Source organism: Limulus polyphemus, unplaced genomic scaffold (assembly GCF_000517525.1).
Source record: "Limulus polyphemus unplaced genomic scaffold, Limulus_polyphemus-2.1.2 Scaffold5911, whole genome shotgun sequence".
Lineage (NCBI taxonomy): Eukaryota > Metazoa > Arthropoda > Merostomata > Xiphosura > Limulidae > Limulus > Limulus polyphemus.
The window spans coordinates 456-15,525 of record NW_013671521.1 but is presented as its reverse complement, the minus strand read 5'-3'; the positions used below and the strand labels follow the sequence as shown (position 1 = coordinate 15,525).

At 33.3% G+C, this 15,070-nt stretch overlaps 1 protein-coding gene across 1 annotated transcript in view; it reads right to left on the bottom strand.

The window, feature by feature from the left end:
* LOC106473128 (otopetrin-2-like) overlaps positions 1-1,314 on the bottom strand; it is a gene marked incomplete at its 5' end in the record, with an annotated part of 18,223 nt that extends 16,909 nt beyond the window's left edge. The window contains 2 exons of the mRNA XM_022401623.1: positions 766-1,024; positions 1,260-1,314. Coding sequence (XP_022257331.1) covers positions 766-1,024; positions 1,260-1,314 — 314 coding nt within the window. The remainder of the gene's footprint in view (positions 1-765; positions 1,025-1,259) is intronic.
* Between the last annotated feature and the right edge of the window lie 13,756 nt (positions 1,315-15,070).

Genomic DNA, 15,070 nt, shown 5'->3' with positions numbered 1-15,070 from the left:
TTATATATATATATATATATATATAGAAAACATCCCCATGCACAACAAAGCAAAGGGGTGTATTCTGTACAGTAAATATTTATCACTCAACTAAATTAAAAAAAACTAATTTTTTTCGACACTTACCAAAAGTTTGTTTTAAGAGACTTCCAATTGTGTACCATAATAAAGACTGTTATAAAAACACGTTAACCGTAGATGTTGTTTTCCACATTCCTCTTAATTTGTTTACTGCGGTTCGAAATGAGAGTGTGTGTGTAATAAATGAAATGAGAAGTGTGTGTGTGTAATAAATGAAATGAAAAGTGTGTGTGTAATAAATGAAATGAGAAGTGTGTGTGTAATAAATGAAATGAAAAATGTGTGTGTAATAAATGAAATGAGAAGTGTGTGTAATAAATGAAATGAGAAGTGTGTGTGTAATAAATGAAATGAGAAGTGTGTGTGTAATAAACGAAATGAGAAGTGTGTGTAATAAATGAAATTTTGAGGAGAGACAATAATCAATAGATTATATTTTCTTAACAGAACTTTCTAATGCAGTAGTCATTGATTGTGTCAATTTTTGGTTCAAATGATTTTAATAACAAAACTTATGTTTTTAATATTTTAAACTAATAACATCTAATTGTTATGATAGGTTTGGCCTTTAAAGATTATTTTGAATAGTACCGTATTGCAAAGAAGCTTTTCGGAACAAGTCCATGACCACAATACAGTAGGTACATTGAGCAGACTTACTTTCTATGTGTGACATTCACATACCTACTGCCCCAAGCCGGAGATAAAAACTTCCGCAGTGAGGACCATCACTCACTTTCTTCTTGTGATTGTTGTTGCTGCTGCTGCCAATACTAAAACCAGTATTGCGGTAAAATGGGACAAGGTTTCTGATGCAACGTTGGAAGAACGATGGAGCTCGAACAGAACTGATGTTTTCATCTGTACTTTCTCGACGTAACAAAAACACGTAGACATAGAAGAGGAATAATATACTTCCGAAGTAGAGATACAGGTAGAAACCCTAATTAAAGAAGAAATTATTGTTATTTTATTTAGAAGTGTTGCGTAAAGCTATACAGATAGTCGTTCCTAACTTTGAAATGATAAACTACAGAGAAAATAGTAGTTAGTAGCATTCACCATCAACTCTTGAGCTGCTCTTGTTTGACTGAACATTGGGATTTGACCTTAAATCTTATAATGTACCTATGGCCCCAAAGAGCAGAGTCAGTTTATTGTGGCAACGTGACTCAAACCAGAAATCCTCGTATTCGCAGTCCAGGTAGGCTTACGACTAAGTTACGCTTGAACCTAAAAAAATCAAGTTTTATATTCATCTAAATTATTATCAATTTTTTTGTTGAAAAAAAAATCTGCATTGTTTATTGAATAAAATTTTCTTCATGTTAGGCACAAAATGTTGAGATTTTGAAAGTGAAATAAATAGTCGTAAGGGTGGCAGATAGTATTCTACATTTGGTTTTCTTTTGTAATAAGTTAGAAGCTGTCAAGTTGCAAAATGCATCAGTAGCAATGGCAACATGTATCCAAAGTAGCTAGATAACAAACTGGATTATAGAAAACTTTGAAACAAGGGTATGAGTTAGTGAAAAATAAATCATCAAGTGGATAATACAAATAATGACGAACTTTTAACTGCTGTTAGAATAGGAAATATCGACCAAGACATAAAATTAAATGGCAGATAGAATATGAAAGTTTGGATAAATGCCACAGTGAAACCAAGTTGAGTAAATAGAAGTAATCCAATATGGACGAAATAATTATTACTAGCGGGAAGGAGTGCTGAGACGTAAATGTAATAGAAATGATGAAATAGGTTGTAGGGGTCATGTATTATTCCCAATGAAATGTAGAGACAGCATTAGAGTTAGGGCATGATATGTAGGTGTAGCTAACATTACAAATAGAACCAGTAAAAGCAACTACTAGCCAGGTATGTTTGGAGAGGTATAGACTTATGTAAAATGCTCTCCAGAATGCTGTCTAAGTGATAAGAGGGAAATGAACATTAAAATTCCAATGGTTAATTCATCAGTTATTAGTTCAAGTAACAGAGCAAGAGATTAAAGATATCCTGACAGTTAATTCTGCTACTACATATGCAGAAGCAGTAACACTAGATTCATATTTAGGGAGCAATTATCAATTAAAAACAATGCAAGGATTATGGAAAGCAACAGGAATGAAAATGAAACGCAATAGATCTTATAGACCCCCAACCAAATGGGCAATAAAGACCACACTAGGAGGATTGGTACAAGAAAATCCTCTTAACTGGGAGATGAGATTGCTTCTTGTGCTATTTGCATTTCAAGAAGTTCCCTAAGCTACAATATGATTTCCCTTCTCATAGTAGAGATTTTAAGGGTCCATTTGACTAACTAAACATCAGTTGGTCCTGAGACAAAACTGAGTCACGAAACATGTTAGCATGTGCGACCAGCTTGTGGCAAAGAGCAGAAGTTAAAAGCTAAAGCTACTCAGAAGAAAGAGAGAAGTCAAGAACGCAAGACACTGTAAAGTTTATAAAATATCTAAACTGTGAATTGTAGTGTGATATATTAAAATACACTGTAAAGTTTATAAAATATCTAGACGAAACTATAAATTGTAATGTGATATATATAAAGACACTGTAAAGTTTATAAAAATATCTAGACGATACTATAAATTGTAATGTGATATATATAAAGACACTATAAAGTTTATGAAAATATCTAGACGAAACTATAAATTGTAATGTGATATATATATAAAGATACTGTAAAGTTTATAAAAATATCTACACAAAGGCTATAAATTGTAATGTGATATATATAAAGATACTGTAAAGTTTATAAAATATCTAGACGAAGACTATGAATTGTAATGTGATATATATAAAGACACTGTAAAGTTTATGAAAATATCTAGACGAAGACTATAAATTGTAATGTGATATATATATAAAGACACTGTAAAGTTTATGAAAATATCTAGACGAAGACTATAAATTGTAAGGTGATATATATAAAGATACTGTAAAGTTTATAAAATATCTAGACGAAGACTATAAATTGTAATGTGATATATATATAAAGACACTGTAAAGTTTATAAAATATCTAGACGAAGACTATAAATTGTAATGTGATATATATAAAGATACTGTAAAGTTTATGAAAATATCTAGACGAAGACTATAAATTGTAATGTGATATATATATAAAAAGACACTATAAAGTTTATAAAATATCTAGACGAAGACTATGAATTGTAATGTGACATATTAAAAGACACTATAAAGTTTATAAAATATCTAGACGAAGACTATGAATTGTAATGTGACATATTAAAAGACACTATAAAGTTTATAAAATATCTAGACGAAGACTATGAATTGTAATGTGACATATTAAAAGACACTGAAATTATCAATGTTCCGCTAAAAACTTTGAGAGTTGAAACCGCCTTTTTAAGTTCAGCTGACATGGAAACTACAAGACCTCCTATGGTCATCAAACGTTATAATTCGATTTAAGAGAAACAGGTGCAAAGTAAAAAAGAAAGGAAACAGTTCGACATGGCTTCGAGAAAGGAAAATATAAGACAGGAGATCAACGGCAAAAAGAGAAGATAGGGAAAAGAGAAAGAGGCAAAGAAAGAAAGTAATATGTTGCCAGTAAGAAGTAAAGCCTATTCTAAATCTATGTGTTATTTATTACCAGTAATAAACAGTAATTTGTTTTGTGTACATTGGAATGAGTCAATTCTTGATCGGAATAAGTACAAGCTAAGTAAAGTCGATGAACATAAGAATGGAAAGCGAAGTGCGAATATAGCAAGACCATGCAAATTAAAGAATTGTTATAAAATATTCAAAGAAATATTAAATATATAACTATATCAAAGTAATATAACTGTTCGCTTTTATCTTTGTTTTGAAGCACAAAGCTTCACAATTGGTTATTTGCGTTCTGTCCACTATGACTCTCGAATCCTGAGTTTTAGTGATATAAACTCTCAAAGTTACCGCTGACGGTAATGTAATTGTATAATATAAAATATACAAATTATAGAATTCTATAAAATTCATTAAAGTTATGAAGTACATATTTGTAATAAATTTCTGTAACACTCTAACGCGACTGTTTTGACAGATTATACCACTAAAACATTATACTGAAGTAGATTATACCACTAAAACATTATACTGAAGTAGATTATACCACTAACACATTATACTGAAGTAGATTATACCACTAAAACATTATACTGAAGTAGATTATACCACTAACACATTATACTGAAGTAGATTATACCACTAAACACATTATACTGAAGTAGATTATACCACTAACACATTATAGTGAAGTAGATTATACCACTAACACATCATACTGAAGTAGATTATACCACTAACACATTATAGTGAAGTAGATTATACCACTAACACATTATGGTGAAGTTGTACATTCTTATCTGAAGTTTCCTTCACATCACACTTTCTAGCTTCACACAAGATATTCGCAAGTCTACTTACGTTAATATTTCTTTCTTCCAACAAGTCCCCAGTCTATGGATTTACAACGCTAAAATCAGGGGTTTGATTCCCCTCGTTGGACACAGCAGATAGCCCGATGTGGCTTTGCTGTATGAAACACACACACACACACACAAACTTCCAACAATTTAATAGTCTACCTCTCGACTTTAAAACATTCATAGTGGATCTTTTTAATCAACTCAGTGCTGTTCCCATTAGTCTCTCAGAGCTTCATCTTCTATCCTCTTTATAAATTCCTTTGAAACGTACCTCAATCAGAATCTCCTACCCTAAAATTTTCATTCCACGATAAAGTTATTTTTCTGTATTTATTTCAGTTTGTAGCTGTTTCTAATTTACTTCTTGACATTGTCTATTATTTGTTGTCGCCTAACTGCTCTTTTTCTGTTTTTTCTTACTACTTTTATTTAATTTTTAAGTTTTTGTTTGATAATTTCATACATTTATGAATTAAAGATGGTAAAAATTTATACTGAGGGCTTCGAGTTATACCTTAATATTTTCATTATGATATGATTGTTCGGTTGCTTAAACCGGTTTTTCTGTTAAATGGCTCCCTTGGTGTTTCATTGGTAATTCTCCAGAGCTAAAACTATAAAATCCGAGGTTCGGTTTCCCGCAGTGGACAGAGTGCAGGTAGACCATTGTGTGTCCTTCACCGAAAAACCATCATAAACAACAACAATAAAATGCTCCAACCATTATTTCAAGATTTCTTGTGTATACTCCTAAATTTCTTGACATATATCTCGTCAATTAGTTTAGTTTCTTACGATTATATGTCCGGTTTTTACTTTAAGTTTTAATGACGTCTTTTCTTTTAGTCATTTGTTTATGTTCTTTTGTTTTTAACAGTTAATTTCAGAATTTTCGATACATCATACAAAGCTTCAACAATTTTTGCACTCTGATACGTTCTGTCAGTATCAAACCACATTTTAATCTTATTTTAAATAGTGCAAACTCAAAAGTCCTTTATAGGATCATCAGTTTCATATGGTCTACAGTGTTAACTTGCTTCTTACAATTTTATTCTGAAGTTGAACCTGATGTTCTAAACAGTGTTAATTCATTAGCTAGGATATCATCTCCGAACTGATACTGATTGTCTACATTATATCCTTACTATCTCCTCCTCCAGCTAATTTTGATGGTGTACATAATGTTAACTTTTATGATCTCCACCAAAAACTCATCCTGATGATCTAAACTGTGTCTTTATGATATTATCCTCTCGCTGATTATTATGAACTAAAGAGGTGTTAACTTACTACATCTGATCTCTTCCTCCAGCTGATCCTGATGTCTTAAAGAGTTTTAACTTACTTCTTATGATCTCGTCATCCATATTATCCTGATGATCTAAACAGTGTTAACTTAATCTTTAAAATATCATCACCCAGTGGATCCTGATGGAGCAAACAGTATTATCTTAGTCCTTACGCTTTCATCCTCTAGCTGGTCCTGATGGTTTATACAGTGTTAACTTATTCATTATTATCTCATTTTCCAACGGATCTTTATTGACTATACAGTGTTAGCTACTTCTTATGATTTTATCCTCCATCTAATCCTGATAGTGTAAATAATGCTGTCTTATTCCTTACAGTCTCATCTTTTAGCTGGTTCTGATGGTATAAATAGTGTTAACTTACTCATTACAATCTCATCCTTCAGCTGATCCTGATGGTCTACATTTTATTAATTTACTTTTCAAGATCTCATCCTCCAGCAGTTCTTTATAATCTACATAGTTTTAACTTACTCCCTATGATCTCCACCTATAGCTTACTTTACACTTTAAGGTCTTATCCTTCTGCTGATCCTGAAGGTCTGAACAGTTTCAACTACTTTCTTATAACCTCATTCTCCAGCTGATTCTTACTCTGTGAAAGTGTTAACTTATTCCTTACAATCTCATTCCCGACCTCATCCTGACGTTCTACAAAGATTAAAGTAGCTCCTTTTGATCTCATCGTCCAGCTCATGCCGATAGTTTAAATAATGTTAACTTAGTCTTTACGATCTCATTCTTTAGTTCCTCTAACAGTGATAACTCATTCTTTACAATTTCATCTTCTAGCTGATCCTTTTGGTCTAAACAGTTTTAGCTTATGTTTTTCCACCTCATCCTGATGGTCTAAACAGTGTGAATTTTATTTTTACGCTCTCATCCTTCAGCTAAATTTGACGGCTTAAACATTTTTTTACTTATTTTTTACGACCTCATTCTCCAGCGTATCATGTCTTACACATTGTTAACTTATTTCTTACAATCTCATTCTCCATTTGAAATTAATGAAGCACTATTGACTGACTCATTAATATCTCATCTTTCAGCTGATCCTGAGTCTTTACGACCTCATTCTCCAGCGTATCATGTCTTACACATTGTTTTGAGCACTATTGACTGACTCATTAATATCTCATCTTTCAGCTGATCCTGATGGTTTAAACAATGTTAACTTAGTCTTTACGACCTCATTCTCCAGCGTATCATGTCTTACACTATTGTTAACTTATTTCTTACAATCTCATTCTCCATTTGAAATTAATGATTTGAGCACTATTGACTGACTCATTAATATCTCATCTTTCAGCTGATCCTGATGGTTTGAACAATGTTAACTTAGTCTTTACGATCTCATTCTTTAGTTCCTGATGGTATAAACTCATTCTTTACAATTTCATCTTTCAGCTGATCCTGATGGTTTAAACAGTGTCAACTTACTTTTTAAAATATTATTCTTCAGCTGATACCGATGGTGTAAACAATGATATCTTAGTCTTAAAGATATCACCTTCCAACTGGTTCTGATGGTCTATACAGTGTCAACGTATTCCTTACGATCTTATCCTCTAGCTGAATCTGATTTTCTACACAGTGCTTACTTGGTACACATGATCTCTTCCTCTAGCTTATCTTGGTGGCCTATACAGTATTAACCTTGTACTTAAAATTTCATCCTCCTGTCGATCCTGATGGTCTACATATTTTTCAATTGCTCTTTATGATTTCATACTGCATCTGGTCCTGACGATCTAAAAAGGGTTAATTTGCTCTTTACTATCTTATCCAGTCGCTGATTCTGACGGTTTTAACTTGTGACCTCTTCCTCCAGCTAATTCTAAAAGCTTACACAATGTTAACTTAATCCTTAATATATCATCGTCCAGTTTCTCCTGATGGTGTGCTCAGAGTTAAATTATTCCTTACAATCTCATACTTCAGCCGAGCTTGATGGTCTATATAGTGTTAAATTATTCCTTACAATCTCATACTTCAGCCGAGCTTGATGGTCTATATAGTGTTAAATTATTCCTTACAATCTCATACTTCAGCCGAGCTTGATGGTCTATATAGTGTTAAATTATTCCTTACAATCTCATACTTCAGCCGAGCTTGATGGTCTATATAGTGTTAAATTATTCCTTACAATCTCATACTTCAGCCGAGCTTGATGGTCTATATAGTGTTAAATTATTCCTTTGATCTCATTCTCCAACTGATCCTGATTTAACTTATCCCTTACAATCTTATTCTCCAAGTGATTGTCATGGTCTAAATATTGTTAATTTACTTTTTATAACATCTTCTTAATTTTATCCTGATGGCCTGAAGAGGGTTATCTTATTCCTTACGACATTATCCTTCATTTGATCCTGATGATCCAAAAATAGTTAACTATTTATGATCCCATCGAGCAACTGATCTTGATATTCTAAATAGTGTCAATTTACTTTTTAAGATTTCACCTGCCAACTGATCCTGATGATGTAAATAATGTTATTTTAGTCCTTATTATCTCATCCTCTATGTGGTCCTGATGATCTATAAACAGTGTTAATTAACTCCTTACAGTCTGATCCTGTAGCTGATCCTGATAGTATAATAAGTTTAAACTTTTTCCATATAATCTCATACTCCAACTGATCCTGATGGCATAATATGATTTAAATTGCACTTTAAGATCTTATTATCAAGGTTACCTGGATGGTCTATATATTGTCAACTTTTTTCTTACGTTCTCACTCTCAATCTAATTCTGGTAATTTAAACCGTTTTAACTTATTGGTTACAATCTCATCCTCTAACTTTTCTTGAAGGTTTACTTAGTGATAATTCTTCTCTTACAATCTCAACCTACATTTGATACTGAAGATCTAAACGGTGTTAACTTATTACTTAAGATATGATCCTCCCGTTGATCCTGATGGTCAGCATAACGTTAACTTGTTCCTTATGATTTAATTGTCCCGCTGATTTTGATGGTTTACATAGTATAAACGTACTCTTTAAGATTTCATCCTCCAGCTGAGCCTGATGGTCTACATAGTGTGATAACGTACTCCTTACCATCTCCTCTTCCAGCTGATTCTGACGGTCTGTCCGTATAGTCCTTACAACCTTATCCTACCCCTGATTCTAATGGTCTAAAACGTTTTAACATACTCCTTACAATCTCAACCTCAGTTGGTTTATCTAGTGTTAACCTATTCTTTACTATCTTTATGTGCAGCTCATCTAGATGATCCCAAAAGTGTTAATTTAGTCCTTAAGATTTCATCCTTCAGCTGTTCCTGATGATCTAAAGAGTGTTAAATTGCTTTTATAGTCTCATCCTTCATCTGATCCCGACGATCTAAACAGTGTTAATTTATTCATTACGGTCTCATTCTCGAGCTGACTCTGGTTATCTACACAGTGTTAACTTTTTCCTTACGATCTTATTTTTCAGCTCATTCTTGGTCTAAAGCACGTAAACATATTCTTTACGATCTAATTCTCCAGCTGATCTTGACAGTCTAATCAGGGTTAACTTACTCCTTATCATTTTATTACATAGGTGTTTCTGACGGTTTATATAGCTATAACTTAAATCTGATGATCCCCTCCTTCAACTGATCCTGGTGGTTTAAGCAGTCTTAATATAATCCTTACAATATTATCCCCCAGTTTGTCCTGATGGTATGAACAGTATTAACGTTCTTCATATTATCCTATCCTCCCTTTGATCTTGATGATTTAAGCAGTATTAATCTACTCCTTAAGATACTATCCCCCAGCTGATTGTGGTGGTAAAAACAGTGTTAACACACTCTTTACGATCTTATCTTCCACTGATCCTGAAGGACGAATGGTTTTAAGTTACTTCTTATGTTCCCATCCTGCATCAGATCTTGATGGTCCTACAGCTGATTCTGAGGGACTAAACAATCTTAACTTATTCTTTACGATCTCATAATCCATCTGATCGTGATGGTCTACATAGTTTTAATTGACTCCTTAAAATCTCATCTTTCAGCTGATCCTGGTGGTCTAAACAGTGTTAATTTACTATTTAAGGTCTCATTCTCCAGCTGGTTCTGAAGCTTTTATAGTGTCCTTTATATTTGTAGGTAGAACATATAAAACTTACTACTGTTCTAAAGACCACTGGTTGTCTGCTGTTATATAGAAGCTTTTATAATGGTCTTTTTATAGTTCAGCTGTAGACAGATGAAAACTTACCACTGTTCTAAACACTACTGGCTCTCTAGTGCTTTCATAACGTCCAATTTAGAGTTCAGCTGGAGAAATCTTAAACTTATCACTGTTCTAAACACCATTGGTTATTTGCTGCTATATGAAAGCTGTTATAATATCATTTGTATGGTTCAGTTGCAGATACGTCAACACTTGCTATTATTATACCAAAAATCACAGGTTGTCAGTTGCTATGTAGAATCTTTTATAATGTTCGTTTTAGAGTTCCACTAAAGATATCTGAACCTTACTACTGTTTGAAACGTATCTGGTTGTCTGCTGCTATATAGAAGTATTGATAATGGCCTTTGAATAGTTCAGCTGGAAATGCTGGCACCTTACCACTGTTCTAAATACCATTGTGGTCTGCTACTATATATTAGATTTCATATTGGCTTTTTTGTACATTAACTAGAGATAAGTGAAACCTTACCACTATTCTAAGTACCTCTTGTTCTCTGTTGTTATATAGACGCTTTTATCATTCTGCCGGAGAAATTTTAAACTTACTGTTGTTTCAAACACCATTGGTTGTTTGATGTTATAATGAAGGTTCACAATCCTTTGTAAAGTTTAGTTGGAGATATATTAAACCTTTTTGCTGTTCTAAAGGCCAGTGAATATCTGCTGCTATGAAGAAGCTTTCGTAATACTTTTTGTATAGTTAATTTTAAGATAAATGAAATATTGCTGATGTTTTGAAGACCAATGACTATCGACAGATTTATAGCGGCTCTAATATGGCCTTATGTGCTGTTTAGCTAGAGATATGTAAAACCCTACTACTGTTCTAAACACCACTGGTTGTCTAATCCTATACAATAGTTTCATAATGTCGTTTTTAGAGTTCAAAAGGATGTATCTTAAGCCTGCTACTCTTCCAATAACCAACGCTGTTGTAAGGAATCTTTCATAATATCTTTTGCAGAATTCAGTTGGAGATAAGTGAAAATTTGCTCCTATGTAAAAGACCACTGACTGACTACAGCTATATAGCAGCTTTCATGATGACCTTTGTACAGTCTAGCGTGAAGATATGTAAAGCTTTAATACTAATCTAAACACCAGTTGCAATATGGAAGGTTCATAATATTATTTGTGTAATTCAACTTGAGGTATATGAAACCTTTCTACTTGTCAAACGACCACTTGTTGTTTGCTGCTATAATGAAGCTTTCATAATATCCATTATATAATTCATTTGTAGATTACTTTAAAGACCACTAGCTGGGTACAGCTTTATATCAACTTTCACAATAATCTTTGTACAGTTCAGCTGGAGATACCTAAAACCTCACTGCTGTTCTAAACCTCAAAGCAAATTTCATAATGTCCTTTTTAAAGCTCGGCAGGAGCTATCTTAAACTTAATACTGTTCTAAACATCACTGGTTGTCTTCTACAATGTGGTAGATTTCGTAATGTTCTTTGTGTAGTTGAAGTGGAGAAATGTGAAACGCTATTATCGTTCAAAAAAAATCACTTGTTTTCTGCGTCTACATAACAGCTTTGATAGAGTTGTCTGGCAAATCAGGTATGATGTAATTCTTCAAAAGAATGTGTGACTTCTAATAAATCGGTCAATTATTGTGCTTACTATCTTTTTTTAAATGCAAATAATATATTCACTCGTTATGCCAACGAGAAAGTAATACCTCTAAACAGGAATTTTAATATTTTTTGGGATTTAATTTCCCCAGGACTGAGAATCGTAAGATAATAAAGCATTAATTCATACTTATAATAATTGAATATCTGTAGTGTGTAAAATACACCTTACTTAGTAAATGTTTCCTTTCGACATAAGTTTGTTATAAAGTTTCTTTCACTACCCATTCAAACCATTTCAAACTTTATATCCTTTAACAGTATTGATCTTGAAAAAGGTAATATGTTGTTATTCGAACAACAAACGCCAACATTGCTTATTTTGATTAAATGAAAATATTTCAAGAAATAATATAAATTTTCCGAAGGACGTTCATGATTTTTTTTAATCTATGAAATCTTTATTTAAGCCTTGAACTATAGACTATTATTCAAATTAATCTAAAGTATTTACAAAGAATAATTAACAATAGAATTATTATACGGTAATGATATTCACTGGACAAAGTTAAAGCTTTATAAACAACAACAAACACATCTACGTCGTAATATCTCGCTATTTGTATCGTACATTTGAACTATACAACAGTGTGTACACTTACACACGTACATACAACGTAAACCAAAGTCAATACGCAATAATAACAAATAGCATCAATTTCCAGTCTTAGGTTGCGAATGCCTGCCGTGGACAGCGTTCTTAACCTGTATAATGTGATGTATACAATGTCCTCAACCGGTATGCCTGCCGTAGAAAGTGCTATTAACCTGTATAATATGATGTATACACTTTACTCAACCGTTATGCCTCACGTAGACAGTGTTCTTAACCCGTATAATATTATAATACAATGAATCTTATTCGGTATACCAGACGTAGACAGTGTTCTTAGCCTGTATAATATTATGTATACAGTGTTCTCTACCGGTAGACTTGTCATAAGCAGTGTTCTTAACCCGTATTATATTATGTATACAATGAATATCAACCAGTATACCAGCGTTAGACAGCGTTCTTAACCTGTATAATGTGATGTATACAATGTCCTCAACCGGTATGCCTGTCGTAGACAGTGTTCTTTACCCGTATAATATGATGTAAGCAATGTACTCAACCGGTATGCCTACCGTCGACAGTATTCTAAATCCATGTAATATGTTTTATACAATGTTCACACCCAATATGCCTACCATAGACAGCATTCTTTACCCGTATAATATGAGGTAGACAATGCTCTCGACCGGTATGCCTGCCGTAGAAAGTGCTATTAACCTGTATAATATGATGTATACACTTTACTCAACCGTTATGCCTCACGTAGACAGTGTTCTTAACCCGTATAATATTATAATACAATGAATCTTATTCGGTATACCAGACGTAGACAGTGTTCTTAGCCTGTATAATATTATGTATACAGTGTTCTCTACCGGTAGACTTGTCATAAGCAGTGTTCTTAACCCGTATTATATTATGTATACAATGAATATCAACCAGTATACCAGCGTTAGACAGCGTTCTTAACCTGTATAATGTGATGTATACAATGTCCTCAACCGGTATGCCTGTCGTAGACAGTGTTCTTTACCCGTATAATATGATGTAAGCAATGTACTCAACCGGTATGCCTACCGTCGACAGTATTCTAAATCCATGTAATATGTTTTATACAATGTTCACACCCAATATGCCTACCATAGACAGCATTCTTTACCCGTATAATATGAGGTAGACAATGCTCTCGACCGGTATGCCTGCCGTAGAAAGTGCTATTAACCTGTATAATACGATGTATACAATTTACTCAACCGTTATGCCTCACGTAGACAGTGTTCTTAACCCATATAATATTATAATACAATGAATCTTATTCGGTATACCAGACATAGACAGTGTTCTTAGCCTGTATAATATTATGTATACAATGTTCTCTACCGGTATACCTCTCATAAACAGTGTTCTTAACCCGTATAATATTATGTATACAATGAATATCAACCAGTATACCTGCCGTCGACTGTTCTAAACTCTTATAATATGATGTATACAATGTTCTCAACCAATATTCCTGCCATAGACAGTGTTCATAACCGTATAATATGATTTATACAATGTTCTCAACCGATATAGAAGCCGAAGATAGTGTTCTAAACCGTTATAATATGATGTATACAATGTTCTCCAACGATATTCCTGCTATAGATAGTGTTCATATTTGTCTAATATGTTGTTGAGAATGTTCTCTAACGGTATACCTTCCGTAGACAATGTTCTTTGCCCATATAATGTGATGTAGATAATGTTCTCAACCGGCATTCTTGTCGTAGACAATGTTCTTTGCCCATATAATGTAATGTAGACAATGTTCTCAACCGGTATGCCTGCCCTATACAGTGTTCATAGCATGCATAATATTATGTATATAATGTTCTCAACCCGTATAATATTATGTATACAATGAATCTCAACCGTAGACGTTGTTCTTAACCTCTATAATATGATGTATCCAATGTTCTCAAGCGGCATTGCTGCCGTAGACAGTGTTTATAACCGTTTTATATGATGTATACAATGTTCTCAACTTAATTACTATTATGTATACATTGTTCTCTACCAGTATATTTTTCGTAGACAGTGCTCTTTACCCGTATAATATTATGTATACAATAAATCTCAACCAGAATACCAGCCGTAGACAGTGTTCGCAACCCGTATAATATGATTCTTACAATGAATCTCAATCAGGATACCTGCCGTAGACAGTGTTCTTTAACGTATAATATTGTGTATACGATGTTCTGAACCGGTAAGCCTGCCGTAGACAGTGTTCATAACCCATATAATTTGTTGTAGAGAATGTTCTCAACCGGTATGCCTGCCATAGACAGTGTTCATTAACTGTATAATATGATGTACACAATGAATCTTAACCGATATACAAGCCGAAGACAGTATTCTCAACCCCCATTATACTATGTATACAATGCTCTCTATCGGTATGCCTGCCGTAAACAGTGTTCTTAACCCGTATAATATGATGCATACAATGCTCTCAATGGGTATACCTTCCGTAGACAGTGTTCTTATCCCGTATAATATGATGTATACAATGTTCTCAACCGGTATGCCTGTCGTAGGCAGTGTTCTTAACCCGTATAATATGATGTGTACAATTTCTCAACCGGTATACGTGCTGTAGATAGTGTTCTTATACACTGTTCTCAACCTGTAAAATACGCTGTAGTCTACGTTATCAACCGCTATAACATGCTCCTAACCAGTATAAAATATTGTAGACAGTTTTGTGATCCAGTATAACATGCTCTAGAAAGTTTACCAAACCGTATAACATACTGTAGACAG